Source organism: Oncorhynchus keta, chromosome 11, assembly GCF_023373465.1.
Source record: "Oncorhynchus keta strain PuntledgeMale-10-30-2019 chromosome 11, Oket_V2, whole genome shotgun sequence".
Classification (NCBI taxonomy): domain Eukaryota; kingdom Metazoa; phylum Chordata; class Actinopteri; order Salmoniformes; family Salmonidae; genus Oncorhynchus; species Oncorhynchus keta.
This window is the reverse complement of record NC_068431.1, coordinates 4,385,806-4,405,805: the sequence shown is the minus strand read 5'-3', so window position 1 is coordinate 4,405,805 and position 20,000 is coordinate 4,385,806. Positions and strand designations below refer to the sequence as shown.

The window sequence follows — 20,000 nt, the reverse complement described above, 5'->3', positions numbered from 1 at the left end:
GAGGGTTGGGGTATTATAATGACAGTACTGAGGTTTGGGGTATTATAATGAGGGTTGGGGTATTATAATGAGGGTTGGGGTATTATAATGCGGGTTGGGGTATTATAATGACAGTACTGAGGTTTGGGGTATTATAATGAGGGTTGGGGTATTATAATGAGGGTTGGGGTATTATAATGAGGTTTGGGGTATTATAATGAGGGTTGGAGTATTATAATGAGGGTTGGGGTATTATAATGAGGGTTGGAGTATTATAATGAGGGTTGGGGTATTATAATGAGGGTTGGGGTATTATAATGACAGTACTGAGGTTTGGGGTATTATAATGAGGGTTGGGGTATTATAATGACAGTACTGAGGTTTGGGGTATTATAATGAGGGTTGGGGTATTATAATGAGGGTTGGAGTATTATAATGAGGTTTGGGGTATTATAATGAGGGTTGGGGTATTATAATGACAGTACTGAGGTTTGGGGTATTATAATGAGGGTTGGGGTATTATAATGAGGGTTGGGGTATTATAATGAGGGTTGGGTTATTATAATGCGGGTTGGGGTATTATAATGACAGTACTGAGGTTTGGGGTATTATAATGAGGGTTGGGGTATTATAATGAGGACTATAATGAGGGTTGGGGTATTATAATGAGGATTATAATGAGGGTTGGAGTATTATAATGGGGGTTGGGGTATTATAATGAGGGTTGGGGTATTATAATGAGGGTTGGGGTATTATAATGGGGTTTGGGGTATTATAATGAGGGTTGGGGTATTATAATGAGGGTTGGGGTATTATAATGAGGATTGGGGTATTTTATAATGACGGTACTCAGGGTTGGGGTATTATAATGAGGGTTGGGGTATTTTATAATGACAGTACTGAGGGTTGGGGTATTATAATGAGGGTTGGGGTATTATAATGAGGGTTGGGGTATTAAAATGAGGGTTGGGGTATTATAATGAGGGTTGGGGTATTTTATAATGACAGTACTGAGGTTTGGGGTATTTTATAACAATGGTACTCAGGGTTGGGGTATTATAATGAGGGTTGGGGTATTATAATGAGGGTTGGGGTATTATAATGAGGATTGGGGTATTTTATAACAACGGTACTCAGGGTTGGGGTATTATAATGAGGGTTGGGCTATTTTATAATGACAGTACTGAGGGTTGGGGGTATTATAATGAGGGTTGGGGTATTATAATGAGGGTTGGGGTATTATAATGAGGGTTGGGGTATTAAAATGAGGGTTGGGGTATTATAACAACGGTACTCAGGGTTGGGGTATTATAATGAGGGTTGGGGTATTATGAGGGTTGGGGTATTTTATAATGACAGTACTGAGGGTTGGGGTATTATAATGAGGGTTGGGGTATTATAATGAGGGTTGGGGTATTATAATGAGGGTTGGGGTATTATAATGAGGGTTTGGGGTATTATAATGAGGGTTGGAGTATTATAATGAGGGTTGGGGTATTATAACAACGGTACTCAGGGTTGGGGTATTATAATGAGGGTTGGGGTATTATAACAACGGTAGTCAGGGTTGGGGTATTATAATGAGGGTTGGGGTATTTTATAATGACAGTACTGAGGGTTGGGGTATTATAATGAGGGTTGGAGTATTATAATGAGGGTTGGGGTATTATAACAACGGTACTCAGGGTTGGGGTATTATAATGAGGGTACTCAGAGTTGCATCAGTCTGTGGCGCCAGTACAGCAAACAGCAGCAGACTCCTCCAGTAAACCCGTAGCTACATATCAACCTCACTGAAACTGTCACAAGTTCAAGTTCATCCTGGAGTTAATGTTTGCTCAAATATCTAGTTAAATATCTAGTTAAATATCTAGTTAAATATCTAGTTATAAAGGGACACATTGTTTTTTTAATGCTTGGTCATCGCATCTTTTACACATTGAACTTTCTGTTTTAGAAAAAAAAACATGTAACTGTAAAAAGTATGTTTCAAAACCTCTCTGGGATTGTAGAGGCGTGACCGTACGTTGCTATGGATACGGCTCAATGGTTATTATCAACCTCTCTGGGATTGTAGAGGCGTGACCGTACGTTGCTATGGATACGGCTCAATGGTTATTATCAACCTCTCTGGGATTGTAGAGGCGTGACCGTACGTTGCTATGGATACGGCTCAATGGTTATTATCAACCTCTCTGGGATTGTAGGCGTGACCGTACGTTGCTATGGATACGGCTCAATGGTTATTATCAACCTCTCTGGGATTGTAGGCGTGACCGTACGTTGCTATGGATACGGCTCAATGGTTATTATCAACCATATATCAAACATTATATTATATTTAACACGGGTGATTTTCTACAAATTGGCCACGGTCATAAGGGGGATTTGAACCTACGACCATGTGGTTATATTCCATTGCTGACCCCACTACCTACTAAAGTAAGCAGCATGGGTGAAAGTAGATGTAATTTCTAACCCGAATCGGGACCTCCTGTGTGTAACGTTTTTTTGTCGTCAAACATTTTTACGAGCCTAAAATCATAGAATTACAAATATAAATCCATATTAAATCAATTGAAATCTCCGTGGGGTTTAGTTGTAATTTTTTAAAAACTTTTTACACTGTGTTACCTTTTATTGTGGCAAAAACACAACCGGTCGTGATGTTTTCATCTGACTGTCAAATAAATTACTTCAAAGGTCTCCTTTACGAGGCTTCGTTCGTTCACTCGCAACATATTTCCCGGCTTCCAAACAAGCGATAGAAAGAAAGAGACATCTTTTAAAGTCTAAGGACATTTGGCCATCGTCGATTGGTCAGAATTTATGCGTCCGATCATGTCGGCCAATCATCTCTGCCTTTGTTCTCGTTGAACCACATGGCATTTCGGAGCGTACCACCTGTTTTCAAGTCCGTTCGCTCACATGTTCTTCATGCCTCTGACATGCGGTAATGATAAATAATGGTGATGAGCCAACAGTTTTCATGACATTTCAGTATTAATTATAGTGATTGGCTCATGTTTTACCGGTAGGAAGTACCCGGACTATACTGGACCGTACCACCTTACATTCAACCCTGGTATTTATTTTACCGAGACACCATACTGGACTGTACCACCTTACATTCAACCCGGGTATTTATTTTACCGAGACACCATACTGGACCGTACCACCTTACATTCAACCCTGGTATTTATTTTACTGAGACACCATACTGGACCGTACCACCTTACATTCAACCCTGGTAGTTATTTTACGGAGACACCATACTGGACCGTACCACCTTACATTCAACCCTGGTATTTATTTTACCGAGACACCATACTGGACCGTACCACCTTACATTCAACCCTGGTATTTATTCTACCGAGACACCATACTGGACTGTACCACCTTACATTCAACCCTGGTATTTATTTTACTGAGACACCATACTGGACCGTACCACCTTACATTCAACCCGGGTATTTATTTTACCGAGACACCATACTGGACCGTACCACCTTACATTCAACCCTGGTATTTATTTTACTGAGACACCATACTGGACCGTACCACCTTACATTCAACCCTGGTATTTATTTTACTGAGACACCATACTGGACCGTACCACCTTACATTCAACCCTGGTATTTATTTTACCGAGACACCATACTGGACCGTACCACCTTACATTCAACCCTGGTATTTATTTTACAGAGACACCATACTGGACCGTACCACCTTACATTCAACCCTGGTATTTATTTTACAGAGACACCATACTGGACTGTACCACCTTACATTCAACCCTGGTATTTATTTTACCGAGACACCATACTGGACTGTACCACCTTACATTCAACCCTGGTATTTATTTTACAGAGACACCATACTGGACCGTACCACCTTACATTCAACCCTGGTATTTATTTTACAGAGACACTATACTGGACCGTACCACCTTACATTCAACCCTGGTATTTATTTTACAGAGACACCATACTGGACTGTACCACCTTACATTCAACCCTGGTCAGCAGAAGAATACACATAGTTACTACTCTTAATAATAAACAGAACGAGCCACATGGACACATAGCCTTTGCTCACTAAGAAAAACAACACACAATCACTACCCATTATTTGCTTGCCCCCCATTGGCCTCCTCTTGCTGGTGTGTGTGACAGAGAGTCACGCAGAGTCACAGTTTATATTTGCTTACACAAGTGGTAGATGCCAGCTGGAAGTTACCATGGTGACAGGGTAACCTTTGCCCTTAACAAAGAACAGATCAGGATAAACCTGACCAACCGCAGTGTGTGTGTGCCTCTGTGTGTTTTATGTGTGTTTGTGTTTATGTGCGTGTTTGTGTGTGTGTGTGTGTTTGTGTGTGTGTGTTTATGTGTGTGTTTATATGTGTGTGTGTGTTTGTGTTTATGTGTGTGTGTGTGTGTTGTGTGTTGTGTGTGTGTGTGTGTGTGTGTGTGTGTGTGTGTGTGTGTGTGTGTGTGTGTGTGTGTGTGTGTGTGTGTGTGTGTTTAAATGTTTACGTGTGTGTGTGTGTGTGTGTTTAAATGTGTGTGTGTGTGTGTTTAAATGTGTGTGTGTGTGTGTGTGTGTGTGTGTGTGTGTGTGTGTGTGTGTGTGTGTGTGTGTGTGTGTGTGTGTGTGTTGAAATGTGTGTGTTGTGTGTGTGTGTCCAGGTGGAGACCACCCCCACCCAGTTCGTAGATCCCAGTGTGTGTGTGTGTGTGTCCAGGTGGAGACCACCCCCACCCAGTTCGTAGATCCCAGTGTGTGTGTGTGTGTGCAGGTGGAGACCCACCCCGTAGACCCAGTTCGTAGATCCCAGTGTGTGTGTGTGTGTGTCCAGGTGGAGACCACCCCACCCAGTTCGTAGATCCCAGTGTGTGTGTGTGTCCAGGTGGAGACCACCCCCACCCAGTTTGTAGATCCCAGGTGGAGTGTGTAGATGTGTGTGTGTGTCCAGGTGGAGACCACCCCCACCCAGTTCGTAGATCCCAGTGTGTGTGTGTGTGTCCAGGTGGAGACCACCCCCACCCAGTTCCCGTAGATCCCAGTGTGTGTGTGTGTGTCCAGGTGGAGACCACCCCCACCCAGTTTGTAGATCCCAGTGTGTGTGTGTGTGTCCAGGTGGAGACCACCCCCACCCAGTTCGTAGATCCCAGTGTGTGTGTGTGTGTGTCCAGGTGGAGACCACCCCCACCCAGTTCGTAGATCCCAGTGTGTGTGTGTGTGTCCAGGTGGAGACCACCCCCACCCAGTTCGTAGATCCCAGTGTGTGTGTGTGTGTCCAGGTGGAGACCACCCCCACCCAGTTCGTAGATCCCAGTGTGTGTGTGTGTGTCCAGGTGGAGACCACCCCCACCCAGTTCGTAGATCCCAGTGTGTGTGTGTGTCCAGGTGGAGACCACCCCCACCCAGTTCGTAGATCCCAGTGTGTGTGTGTCCAGGTGGAGACCACCCCCACCCAGTTCGTAGATCCCAGTGTGTGTGTGTGTGTCCAGGTGGAGACCACCCCCACCCAGTTCGTAGATCCCAGTGTGTGTGTGTGTGTCCAGGTGGAGACCACCCCCACCCAGTTCGTAGATCCCAGTGTGTGTGTGTCCAGGTGGAGACCACCCCCACCCAGTTCGTAGATCCCAGTGTGTACGTGTGTCCAGGTGGAGACCACCCCACCCCCGTAGATCCCAGTGTGTGTGTGTTCAGGTGGAGACCACCCCCACCCAGTTCGTAGATCCCAGTGTGTGTCCAGGTGGAGACCACCCCCACCCAGTTCGTAGATCCCAGTGTGTGTGTGTGTGTGTGTGTCCAGGTGGAGACCACCCCCCCCACCCAGTTCGTAGATCCCAGATCCCAGTGTGTGTGTGTGTGTCCAGGTGGAGACCACCCCCACCCAGTTCGTAGATCCCAGTGTGTGTGTGTGTGTCCAGGTGGAGACCACCCCCACCCAGTTCGTAGATCCCAGTGTGTGTGTGTCCAGGTGGAGACCACCCCCACCCAGTTCGTAGATCCCAGTGTGTGTGTGTCCAGGTGGAGACCACCCCCACCCAGTTCGTAGATCCCAGTGTGTGTGTGTGTGTGTCCAGGTGGAGACCACCCCCACCCAGTTCGTAGATCCCAGTGTGTGTGTGTCCAGGTGGAGACCACCCCCACCCAGTTCGTAGATCCCAGTGTGTGTGTGTCCAGGTGGAGACCACCCCCACCCAGTTCGTAGATCCCAGTGTGTGTGTGTGTCCAGGTGGAGACCACCCCCACCCAGTTCGTAGATCCCAGTGTGTGTGTGTCCAGGTGGAGACCACCCCCACCCAGTTCGTAGATCCCAGTGTGTGTGTGTGTCCAGGTGGAGACCACCCCCACCCAGTTCGTAGATCCCAGTGTGTGTGTGTGTGTCCAGGTGGAGACCACCCCCACCCAGTTCGTAGATCCCAGTGTGTGTGTGTGTGTCCAGGTGGAGACCACCCCCACCCAGTTCGTAGATCCCAGTGTGTGTGTGTGTGTCCAGGTGGAGACCACCCCACCCAGTTCGTAGATCCCAGTGTGTGTGTGTCCAGGTGGAGACCACCCCCACCCAGTTCGTAGATCCCAGTGTGTGTGTGTGTCCAGGTGGAGACCACCCCACCCAGTTCGTAGATCCCAGTGTGTGTGTGTGTCCAGGTGGAGACCACCCCCACCCAGTTCGTAGATCCCAGTGTGTGTGTGTGTCCAGGTGGAGACCACCCCCACCCAGTTCGTAGATCCCAGTGTGTGTGTGTGTGTGTGTGTCCAGGTGGAGACCACCCCCACCCAGTTCGTAGATCCCAGTGTGTGTGTGTGTGTCCAGGTGGAGACCACCCCCACCCAGTTCGTAGATCCCAGTGTGTGTGTGTCCAGGTGGAGACCACCCCCACCCAGTTCGTAGATCCCAGTGTGTGTGTGTGTGTCCAGGTGGAGACCACCCCCACCCAGTTCGTAGATCCCAGTGTGTGTGTGTGTGTCCAGGTGGAGACCACCCCCACCCAGTTCGTAGATCCCAGTGTGTGTGTGTGTGTCCAGGTGGAGACCACCCCCACCCAGTTCGTAGATCCCAGTGTGTGTGTGTGTGTCCAGGTGGAGACCACCCCCACCCAGTTCGTAGATCCCAGTGTGTGTGTGTGTCCAGGTGGAGACCACCCCCACCCAGTTCGTAGATCCCAGTGTGTGTGTGTGTCCAGGTGGAGACCACCCCCACCCAGTTCGTAGATCCCAGTGTGTGTGTGTGTGTGTCCAGGTGGAGACCACCCCCACCCAGTTTGTAGATCCCAGTGTGTGTGTGTCCAGGTGGAGACCACCCCACCCAGTTCGTAGATCCCAGTGTGTGTGTGTGTCCAGGTGGAGACCACCCCCACCCAGTTCGTAGATCCCAGTGTGTGTGTGTCCAGGTGGAGACCACCCCCACCCAGTTCGTAGATCCCAGTGTGTGTGTGTGTGTGTCCAGGTGGAGACCACCCCCACCCAGTTCGTAGATCCCAGTGTGTGTGTGTGTCCAGGTGGAGACCACCCCCACCCAGTTCGTAGATCCCAGTGTGTGTGTGTGTGTCCAGGTGGAGACCACCCCCACCCAGTTCGTAGATCCCAGTGTGTGTGTGTGTCCAGGTGGAGACCACCCCCACCCAGTTCGTAGATCCCAGTGTGTGTGTGTCCAGGTGGAGACCACCCCCACCCAGTTCGTAGATCCCAGTGTGTGTGTGTGTGTGTCCAGGTGGAGACCACCCCCACCCAGTTCGTAGATCCCAGTGTGTGTGTGTGTCCAGGTGGAGACCACCCCCACCCAGTTCGTAGTAGATCCCAGTGTGTGTGTGTGTGTCCAGGTGGAGACCACCCCCACCCAGTTCGTAGATCCCAGTGTGTGTGTGTGTGTCCAGGTGGAGACCACCCCCACCCAGTTCGTAGATCCCAGTGTGTGTGTGTGTCCAGGTGGAGACCACCCCCACCCAGTTCGTAGATCCCAGTGTGTGTGTGTCCAGGTGGAGACCACCCCCACCCAGTTCGTAGATCCCAGTGTGTGTGTGTGTGTCCAGGTGGAGACCACCCCCCCCCCGTAGATCCCAGTGTCAGGTGGAGACCACCCCCACCCAGTTCGTAGATCCCAGTGTGTGTGTGTCCAGGTGGAGACCACCCCCACCCAGTTCGTAGATCCCAGTGTGTGTGTGTGTGTGTGTGTCCAGGTGGAGACCACCCCCACCCAGTTCGTAGATCCCCCAGTGTGTGTGTGTCCAGGTGGAGACCACCCCCACCCAGTTCGTAGATCCCAGTGTGTGTGTGTCCAGGTGGAGACCACCCCCACCCAGTTCGTAGATCCCAGTGTGTGTGTGTGTGTGTGTCCAGGTGGAGACCACCCCCACCCCGTAGTGTCGTAGATCCCAGTGTGTGTGTGTGTGTGTCCAGGTGGAGACCACCCCCACCCAGTTCGTAGATCCCAGTGTGTGTGTGTGTAGATCCCAGGTGGAGACCACCCCCACCCAGTTCGTAGATCCCAGTGTGTGTGTGTCCAGGTGGAGACCACCCCCACCCAGTTCGTAGATCCCAGTGTGTGTGTGTGTCCAGGTGGAGACCACCCCCACCCAGTTCGTAGATCCCAGTGTGTGTGTGTGTGTGTGTAGATCCAGGTGGAGACCACCCCCACCCAGTTCGTAGATCCCAGTGTGTGTGTGTGTGTCCAGGTGGAGACCACCCCCACCCAGTTGTAGATCCCAGGTCCAGGTGGAGACCACCCCCACCCAGTTCGTAGATCCCAGTGTGTGTGTGTGTGTGTCCAGGTGGAGACCACCCCCACCCAGTTCGTAGATCCCAGTGTGTGTGTGTCCAGGTGGAGACCACCCCCACCCAGTTCGTAGATCCCAGTGTGTGTGTGTGTCCAGGTGGAGACCACCCCCACCCAGTTCGTAGATCCCAGTGTGTGTGTGTGTGTCCAGGTGGAGACCACCCCCACCCAGTTCGTAGATCCCAGTGTGTGTGTGTGTGTGTGTGTCCAGGTGGAGACCACCCCCACCCAGTTCGTAGATCCCAGTGTGTGTGTGTCCAGGTGGAGACCACCCCCACCCAGTTCGTAGATCCCAGTGTGTGTGTGTCCAGGTGGAGACCACCCCCACCCAGTTCGTAGATCCCAGTGTGTGTGTGTCCAGGTGGAGACCACCCCCACCCAGTAGATCCCAGTGTGTGTGTGTGTGTGTAGATCCCAGTGTGTGTGTGTGTGTCCAGGTGGAGACCACCCCCACCCAGTTCGTAGATCCCAGTGTGTGTGTGTGTGTGTGTGTCCAGGTGGAGACCACCCCCACCCAGTTCGTAGATCCCAGTGTGTACGTGTGGAACATCACGGGCAACGGGGAGCTGAGGAGGTTAGAGGGGTTCCAGGCCCCACCGCTCCGCAGGGCACAGCACTGTGCCGACTACGCCACCATCCGCCAGCAGGTCGGAGATCTTCTCCACGTTTATGCACAAAACAAATTACAACGATATGATGTGAAAGTAATCTCCACCCCCCCCCTCCCACTCCCACCCCCAACCCCCCTTCAGGTGGAAGAGATTCGTCGTGTGGGAGTCAACCACTTCCACTTCTCTCTCAACTGGTCCTCCCTGGTGCCCAGCGGCAACGTGACCCAGCCCAACACTACCTTACTAGGGTACTGTAGTCAGTCTCCTCTAGTAGTCAGTCTGTAGTCAGCCTCCTCTAGTAGTCAGTCTCCTAGTAGTCAGTCTCCTCTAGTAGTCAGTCTGTAGTCAGTCTGTAGTCAGACTCCTCTAGTCTCCTCTAGTAGTCAGTCTGTAGTCAGACTCCTCTAGTAGTCAGTCTCCTAGTAGTCAGTCTCCTCTAGTAGTCAGTCTGTAGTCAGCCTCCTCTAGTAGTCAGTCTGTAGTCAGACTCCTATAGTCTCCTCTAGTAGTCAGTCTGTAGTCAGACTCCTCTAGTCTCCTCTAGTAGTCAGTCTCCTCTAGTAGTCAGTCTCCTCTAGTAGTCAGTCTGTAGTCAGTGTCCAGGTCCTCCTCTAGTAGTCAGTCTGTAGTCAGTCTGTAGTCAGACTCCTCTAGTCTCCTCTAGTAGTCAGTCTGTAGTCAGACTCCTCTAGTCTCCTCTAGTAGTCAGTCTCCTCTAGTAGTCAGTCTCCTCTAGTAGTCAGTCTGTAGTCAGCCTCCTCTAGTAGTCAGTCTGTAGTCAGTCTGTAGTCAGACTCCTCTAGTCTCCCTAGTAGTCAGTCTGTAGTCAGCCTCCTCTAATAGTCAGTCTCCTAGTAGTCAGTCTCCTCTAGTAGTCAGTCTGTAGTCAGACTCCTCTAGTCTCCTCTAGTAGTCAGTCTGTAGTCAGCCTCCTCTAGTAGTCAGTCTCCTAGTAGTCAGTCTCCTCTAGTAGTCAGTCTGTAGTCAGCCTCCTCTAGTAGTCAGTCTCCTAGTAGTCAGTCTCCTCTAGTAGTCAGTCTGTAGTCAGCCTCCTCTAGTAGTCAGTCTGTAGTCAGACTCCTATAGTCTCCTCTAGTAGTCAGTCTGTAGTCAGTCTCCTAGTAGTCAGTCTCCTCTAGTAGTCAGTCTAGTCAGCCTCCTCTAGTCTCCTCTAGTAGTCAGTCTGTAGTCAGTCTGTAGTCAGACTCCTCTAGTCTCCTCTAGTAGTCAGTCTGTAGTCAGCCTCCTCTAGTAGTCAGTCTCCTAGTAGTCAGTCTCCTCTAGTAGTCAGTCTGTAGTCAGTCTGTAGTCAGACTCCTCTAGTCTCCTCTAGTAGTCAGTCTGTAGTCAGCCTCCTCTAGTAGTCAGTCTCCTAGTAGTCAGTCTCCTCTAGTAGTCAGTCTGTAGTCAGTCTGTAGTCAGACTCCTCTAGTCTCCTCTAGTAGTCAGTCTCCTCTAGTAGTCAGTCTCCTCTAGTAGTCAGTCTCCTCTAGTAGTCAGTCTCCTCTAGTCTCCTCTAGTAGTCAGTCTCCTCTAGTAGTCAGTCTGTAGTCAGCCTCCTCTAGTCTCCTCTAGTAGTCAGTCTGTAGTCAATGTCCTCTAGTCTCCTCTAGTAGTCAGTCTGTAGTCAGTCTCCGCTAGTCTCCTCTAGTAGTCAGTCTCCTCTAGTAGTCAGTCTGTAGTCAATGTCCTCTAGTCTCCTCTAGTAGTCAGTCTGTAGTCAGTCTCCGCTAGTCTCCTCTAGTAGTCAGTCTCCTCTAGTCTCCTCTAGTAGTCAGTCTCCTCTAGGCTCCTCTAGTAGTCAGTCTCCTCTATTCTCCTCTAGTAGTCAGTCTCCTCTAGTCTCCTCTAGTAGTCAGTCTCCTCTATTCTCCTCTAGTAGTCAGTCTCCTCTAGTAGTCAGTCTCCTCTAGGCTCCTCTAGTAGTCAGTCTCCTCTAGGCTCCTCTAGTAGTCAGTCTCCTCTAGTCTCCTCTAGTAGTCAGTCTCCTCTAGTAGTCAGTCTCCTCTAGTAGTCAGTCTCCTCTAGTAGTCAGTCTCCTCTAGTCTCCTCTAGTAGTCAGTCTCCTCTAGTAGTCAGTCTCCTCTAGTAATCAGTCTCCTCTAGTAGTCAGTCTCCTCTAGTAGTCGGTCTCCTCTAGTCTCTTCTAGACCTCCAGCTATTCTGTTTATTATTATAATTATTATAATATTACAGAACTGTACTGGGCAAAAACAAATGTATAGAAATGCAACAAAGTTATAGTTCAATAAAAGGAAATCAGTCATTTGAAATAAACTCATTAGGTACTAATCGGTGGATGACGTCACATGACTTGACAGGGGCGCAAATCAGAATTCGTTTTTTCCCTACAAAAGGGCTTCATTACAGACAGAAAAAACAACAACTCCTCCTTTTCATCAGCTGTCAGGGTGGTTGGTCTCAGACCATCCCACAGGGGAAGAGGCCGGATGTGGAGGTCCTGGTGGTTGGTCTCAGACCATCCCACAGGGGAAGAGGCCGGATGTGGAGGTCCTGGTGGCTGGTCTCAGATGATCCCTCAGGGGAAGAGCCCGAATGTGGAGGTTCTGGTGGCTGGTCTCAGATGATCCCACAGGGGAAGAGCCCAGGGGAAGAGGCCGGATGTGGAGGTTCTGGTGGCTGGTCTCAGATGATCCCTCAGGTGAAGAGGCCGGATGTGGAGGTCCTGGTGGCTGGTCTCAGACCATCCCACAGGGAAGAGGCTGGATGTGGAGGTCCTGGTGGCTTGTCTCAGACCATCCCACAGGGGAAGAGGCCGGATGTGGAGGTCCTGGTGGCTGGTCTCAGACCATCCCACAGGGGAAGAGGCCGGATGTGGAGGTCCTGGTGGTTGGTCTCAGACCATCCCACAGGGGAAGAGGCCGGATGTGGAGGTCCTGGTGGTTGGTCTCAGACCATCCCACAGGGGAAGAGGCCGGATGTGGAGGTCCTGGTGGTTGGTCTCAGACCATCCCACAGGGGAAGAGGCCGGATGTGGAGGTCCTGGTGGTTGGTCTCAGACCATCCCACAGGGGAAGAGGCCGGATGTGGAGGTCCTGGTGGTTGGTCTCAGACCATCCCACAGGGGAAGAGGCCGGATGTGGAGGTCCTGGTGGCTGGTCTCAGATGATCCCTCAGGGGAAGAGCCCAGGGGAAGAGGCCGGATGTGGAGGTCCTGGTGGTTGGTCTCAGACCATCCCACAGGGGAAGAGGCCGGATGTGGAGGTCCTGGTGGCTGGTCTCAGATCATCCCACAGGGGAAGAGGCCGGATGTGGAGGTCCTGGTCTGATGTGGTTACACGTGGTCTGTGGTTGGGTGTACTGCCAAATTCCCTAAAACAATGTTGGAAGTGGCTTATGGTAGTTGTCTGGCAACCACTCTGGTGGACATTCCTGCAGTCAGTCTGTGGTTATGGCAACCACTCTGCTGGACATTCCTGCAGTCAGTCTGTGGTTATGGCAACCACTCTGGTGGACATTCCTGCAGTCAGTCTGTGGTTATGGCAACCACTCTGGTGGACATTCCTGCAGTCAGTCTGTGGTTATGGCAACCACTCTGGTGGACATTCCTGCAGTCAGTCTGTGGTTATGGCAACCACTCTGCTGGACATTCCTGCAGTCAGTCTGTGGTTATGGCAACCACTCTGGTGGACATTCCTGCAGTCAGTCTGTGGTTATGGCAACCACTCTGGTGGACATTCCTGCAGTCAGTCTGTGGTTATGGCAACCACTCTGCTGGACATTCCTGCAGTCAGTCTGTGGTTATGGCAACCACTCTGCTGGACATTCCTGCAGTCAGTCTGTGGTTATGGCAACCACTCTGGTGGACATTCCTGCAGTCAGTCTGTGGTTATGGCAACCACTCTGGTGGACATTCCTGCAGTCAGTCTGTGGTTGTGGCAACCACTCTGCTGGACATTCCTGCAGTCAGTCTGTGGTTATGGCAACCACTCTGGTGGACATTCCTGCAGTCAGTCTGTGGTTATGGCAACCACTCTGGTGGACATTCCTGCAGTCAGTCTGTGGTTATGGCAACCACTCTGCTGGACATTCCTGCAGTCAGTCTGTGGTTGTGGCAACCACTCTGCTGGACATTCCTGCAGTCAGTCTGTTGGTTATTCTCTGGCTTTTAAAGAAATTAACATTACCTCTGCCAACAGCTCTGTTGGACATTCCTGCAGTCAGAGACATCTGTGGTTTTGGCAAAACTGCACATTTTGGTGGACATTCCAGCACAAGGTGCAGTCAGTCTGCAGGTTATGGCAACCACTCTGCTGGACATTCCTGCGGGGTCAGTCTGTGGTTATGCGCCATGCTCTACCAACTGAGCTACAGAAGGACATTCTGCTGTTTAATCAGTCAGTCTGTGGTTATCTTGGCAAAGGAGACATTCTCACTAACAGGGATGGAAACACATGTGTGCAGAACATTTGAGAGAAATAAGCTTTTTGTTCACATAGAACATTTCTGGGATCTTTTATTTCAGCTCATGAAACATGGGACCAACACTTTGCATGTTGCATTTATATATTTTGTTCAGTGTAGGATATCTGATTCAACTTGTCAACTAGTTATCAAACCTGTAAATAGATTAATCAGGTGTACTAGTTCAGGGTTGCAAGTAAATTGTAAAATGTCTGTAGGTGCCCGAGGAGAGGTTTGAAAAAGGTCGGATTAATTATTAAACATAACTAAACTGGATTAATTACTGCCTGCTTGGTCTCCATCATTCCATGTACAAGTGCAAGAGTAAAAACATGGAATGGAGTTATGAGTGTATCGGTTAACAGTGTGATGAGAACTCGGACTGGACTAACAGTAATGTTCACTATGTTCCAGGTACTACCGCTGCTTTACGAGCCAGCTGCACCAGGCTAACATCACGTCCATGGTCACCCTGTGGCACCACACACGCCAGCGCTCCAGCCTGCCAGCCCCGATGGAGGCAGCAGGAGGCTGGTTCAACAGGTTGGTACCACACGCCACACACACACGCCACACACACACACGCCACACACACACCACACGCCACACACACACGCCAGCGCTCCAGCCTGCCAGCCCCGATGGAGGCAGCAGGAGGCTGGTTCCAGCGCTGCCACACACACACCAGCCTCCCAGCCCCCGTCCAGCCTCCCAGCCCCCCGTGGAGGTTGGTACTACCAGAACCAAATCCCGAGTGAGATGTTAAGCCCGTGGAGGAAACAAGGCGGAGCCTCTTTTGTAGCAGACAAGTCGTGGTCGTCGTGGTGATAACTAGCCTGATCCAAACGTTGGGTTCTATTCAATCAGATCCGCTTTAGTGGAGGTGGAACTGCATTGTGGCTCCCGGTGTGTGTGTGTGTGTGTGTGTGTGTGTGTGTGTGTGTGTGTGTGTGTGTGTGTGTGTGTGTGTGTGTGTGTGTGTGTGTGTGTGTGTGTGTGTGTGTGTGTGTACCTTGACTCCACGGAGTCACATTGACAGAATTCCCACGCATCCTTTTTTTACTTTGAACACTTGAATGTGAGCTGTAATCTACACCTCGATCAGGCTGATGGAAATACTCATTATTTAGTTATTAAATTAATTTCTATTTGAGCGTCATTATTTCTATAGTAGCCTACACTCTTAAAGGCCTTAAACCTTAAAGGATTCTTCGGCTGTCCCCATAGGAGAACCCTTTGAAGAACCCTTTGAAGAACCCACGTGGAACCCAAAAAGGGTTCTACCTGGAGCCCCAAAAAAAAGAGTTTGCCTATGAGGACAACCCGAAGAACCCTTTCGGAACCCTTTGAAGAGTGTACACTTCCTCGTTCTGAACTTCTAACGCGACCTGGTGCTGCAATGTGACACTGATCAAGAGCAGCTGTTCAGCGATTTGACGGGATCACCTAGGACACCGCCAAACCATCAGCAACGCGGGTAGTAACTTGGTATCCGAGTCGTTAGTTCTATAGCCACTTCAGCCCGGGGACAAGGGAGTAACCACACGCATTCCATAGAAAACAGTTGACCTCCACATCTGGCCTCTTCCCCTGTGGGATGGTCTGAAACCTGTTCTATATATTTATATTCTCCTTAGGCTACTACACTGTTTAGTGATGATTGCGTCGGGTCCAACAGGCGCTGATCACGTAGCAAAACACGATATGTACAAATAAGTGGATTCGGCCTCAATGACTTTCTACGTGGCACCGTCATAGGATACCACCTTTCCAACAAGTCAGTTCGTCACATTTTTGCTAGAGCTGCTCCGTTGTTGCTCCTGGAAACATCTAGAACATCTCAGCCGCCAAGTGCTGAGGGCCACACAAGCTCAGAGGATGGGACCGTCGAGTGCTGAAGCGATGCGGTCCTTGGTTGCAACACTCACTACCGAGTTCCAAACTACCTCTGGAAGCAACGTCAGCACAAGAAGTGTTCGTCGGGATCTTCTTTAAAATGACCGAGCAGCTGCACACAAGCCTAACATCATCGTGAGCAATGCCAAGCGTTGGCTGGAGTGGTGTAAAACTTTGGGCTCTGGAGCAGTGGAAACGTGTTAAATCACGCTTTACCATCGGATGCCAGGAGAACGCTGCCTGCCCTAATGAATAGTGCCAACTGTAAAGTTTGGCGGAGGAGGAATAATGGTCTGGGGCTGTTTTTCATGGTCCGGGCCCCTTAGTTCCAGTGAAGGGAAATCTTAACACTACAGCATACAATGACGTAATATACCATTCTGTGCTTCCAACTTTGTGGCAATTTGGGGAAGGCCCTTTCCTGTTTCAGCATGACAATCCCCCCATGCACCCATCGAACACCTTTGGGATGAATTGGAACGACGACTGCGAGCCAGGACTAATCGACCAACATCGTATCCCGACCTCACGAATGCTCTTGTGGCTGAATGGAAGCAAGTCCCAGCAGCAATGTTCCAACATCTAGTGGAAAGCCTTCCCAGAAGAGTGGAGGCTGTTATAGCAGCAATGTTCCAACATCTAGTGGAAAGGCTTCCCAGAAGAGTGGAGGCTGTTATAGCAGCAATGTTCCATCATCTAGTGGAAAGCCTTCCCAGAAGAGTGGAGGCTGTTATAGCAGCAATGTTCCAACATCTAGTGGAAAGGCTTCCCAGAAGAGTGGAGGCTGTTATAGCAGCAATGTTCCATCATCTAGTGGAAAGCCTTCCCAGAAGAGTGGAGGCTGTTATAGCAGCAATGTTCCAACATCTAGTGGAAAGGCTTCCCAGAAGAGTGGAGGCTGTTATAGCAGCAATGTTCCATCATCTAGTGGAAAGCCTTCCCAGAAGAGTGGAGGCTGTTATAGCAGCAATGTTCCATCATCTAATGGAAAGCCTTCCCAGAAGAGTGGAGGCTGTTATAGCAGCAATGTTCATACATCTAGTGGAAAGCCTTCCCAGAAGAGTGGAGGCTGTTATAGCAGCAAAGAGGGGACCAACTCCATTTAATGCCCTTTTGGAATGAGACGTTCGACGAGCAGGTGTCCACATACTGTCGGTCTTGTATTGTGTGTGTGTGTGTATTTCGTACAAACCAAAATTATATGAAGCTCCAATACATCCAGAATAAATCAAGTGGACCTTAACAAAATGCTTTAAGAATTTAAACATGAATCAAAAGTAGTAGGAGTGGTGATATCCCTGTGATGTGACCTACGTGTTATATAGTAGGAGTGATGATATCCCTGTGATGTGACCTACGTGTTATATAGTAGGAGTGTTGATATCTCTGTGATGTGACCTACGTGTTATATAGTAGGAGTGATGATATCTCTGTGATGTGACCTACGTGTTATATAGTAGGAGTGGTGATATCTCTGTGATGTGACCTACGTGTTATATAGTAGGAGTGATGATATCTCTGTGATGTGACCTACGTGGTATATAGTAGGAGTGATGATATCTCTGTGATGTGACCTACGTGTTATATAGTAGGAGTGATGATATCTCTGTGATGTGACCTACGTGTTATATAGTAGGAGTGGTGATATCCCTGTGATGTGACCTACGTGTTATATAGTAGGAGTGATGATATCTCTGTGATGTGACCTACGTGTTATATAGTAGGAGTGATGATATCTCTGTGATGTGACCTACGTGTTATATAGTAGGAGTGATGATATCCCTGTGATGTGACCTCGTGTTATATAGTAGGAGTGATGATATCTCTGTGATGTGACCTACGTGTTATATAGTAGGAGTGGTGATATCCCTGTGATGTGACCTACGTGTTATATAGTAGGAGTGTTGATATCTCTGTGACATGACCTACGTGTTATATAGTAGGAGTGATGATATCCCTGTGATGTGACCTACGTGTTATATAGTAGGAGTGATGATATCTCTGTGATGTGACCTACGTGTTATATAGTAGGAGTGGTGATATCCCTGTGATGTGACCTACGTGTTATATAGTAGGAGTGATGATATCTCTGTGATGTGACATATCATCACTCCTACTATATAACACGTAGGTCACATCACAGAGATATCATCACTCCTACTATATAACACGAGGTCACATCACAGAGATATCATCACTCCTACTATATACCACGTAGGTCACATCACAGAGATATCAAAGCCACCACTCCTACTATATAACACGTAGGTCACATCACAGAGATATCAACACTCCTACTATATAACACGTAGGTCATGTCACAGAGATATCACCACTCCTACTATATACCACTCACATCACAGAGATATCAACACTACTACTATATACCACGTAGGTCACATCACAGAGATATCAACACTCCTACTATATAACATGTAGGTCACATCACAGAGATATCAACACTCCTACTATATAACACGTAGGTCACATCACAGAGATATCATCACTCCTACTATATAACACGTAGGTCACATCACAGAGATATCAACACTCCTACTATATAACACGTAGGTCACATCACAGAGATATATCACTCCTACTATATAACACGTAGGTCACATCACAGAGATATCATCACTCCTACTATATAACACGTCAGGTCACATCACAGAGATATCACCACTCCTACTATATAACACGTAGGTCACATCACAGAGAGGTCACATCACAGAGATATCACCACTCCTACTATATAACACGTAGGTCACATCACAGAGATATCATCACTCCTACTATATAACACGAGGTCACATCACAGAGATATCATCACTCCTACTATATACCACGTAGATCACATCACAGAGATATCACCACTCCTACTATATAACACGTAGGTCACATCACAGAGATATCACCACTCCTACTATATACCACATAGGTCACATCACAGAGATATCATCACTCCTACTATATAACACGTAGGTCACATCACAGAGATATCAACACTCCTACTATATAACACGTAGGTCACATCACAGGGATATCATCACTCCTACTATATAACACGTAGGTCACATCACAGAGATATCAACACTCCTACTATATAACACGTAGGTCACATCACAGAGATATCACCACTCCTACTATATACCACGTAGGTCACATCACAGAGATATCATCACTCCTACTATATAACACGAGGTCACATCACAGAGATATCAACACTCCTACTATATAACACGTAGGTCACATCACAGAGATATCATCATACTATATAACACGTAGGTCACATCACAGGGATATCATCACTCCTACTATATACCACGTAGGTCACATCACAGGGATATCACATCTATATACCACGAGGTCACATCACAGAGATATCACCACTCCTACTATATAACACGTAGGTCACATCACAGAGATATCACCACTCCTACTATATACCACGTAGGTCACATCACAGAGATATCACCACTCCTACTATATAACACGTAGGTCACATCACAGGGATATCACCACTCCTACTATATACCACGTAGGTCACATCACAGAGATATCAACACTCCTACTATATAACACGTAGGTCACATCACAGAGATATCAACACTCCTACTATATAACACGTAGGTCACATCACAGGGATATCAACACTCCTACTATATAACACATAGGTCACATCACAGAGATATCAACACTCCTACTATATAACACGTAGGTCACATCACAGGGATATCATCACTCCTACTATTTTTTTTTATTTTTTTTAATTTTATTTCACCTTTATTTAACCAGGTAGGCTAGTTGAGAACAAGTTCTCATTTGCAACTGCGACCTGGCCAAGATAAAGCATAGCAGTGTGAACAGACAACACAGAGTTACACATGGAGTAAACAATTAGCAAGTCAATAACACAGTAGAAAAAATGGGCAGTCTATATACAATGTGTGCAAAAGGCATGAGGAGGTAGGCGAATAATACAATTTTGCAGATTAACACTGGTGATAAATGATCAGATGGGCATGTACAGGTAGAGATATTGGTGTGCAAAAGAGCAGAAAAGTAAATAAATAAAAACAGTATAAAAACAGTATGGGAATGAGGTAGGTGAAAAGGGTGAGCTATTTACCAATAGACTATGTACAGCTGCAGCGATCGGTTAGCTGCTCGGATAGCTGATGTTTGAAGTTGGTGAGGGAGATAAAAGTCTCCAACTTCAGCGATTTTTGCAATTCGTTCCAGTCACAGGCAGCAGAGTACTGGAACGAAAGGCGGCCAAATGAGGTGTTGGCTTTGGG

At 48.4% G+C, this 20,000-nt stretch overlaps 1 protein-coding gene across 1 annotated transcript in view; it reads left to right on the top strand.

The window, feature by feature from the left end:
- Positions 1-20,000, top strand: part of kl (klotho) — a 54,722-nt gene that overhangs the window by 11,395 nt on the left and 23,327 nt on the right. The window contains exons 7-11 of the mRNA XM_052457495.1: positions 5,600-5,681; positions 8,710-8,765; positions 9,208-9,417; positions 9,523-9,629; positions 14,221-14,349. Of these exons, the coding sequence (XP_052313455.1) occupies positions 5,600-5,681; positions 8,710-8,765; positions 9,208-9,417; positions 9,523-9,629; positions 14,221-14,349 (584 nt within the window). The remainder of the gene's footprint in view (positions 1-5,599; positions 5,682-8,709; positions 8,766-9,207; positions 9,418-9,522; positions 9,630-14,220; positions 14,350-20,000) is intronic.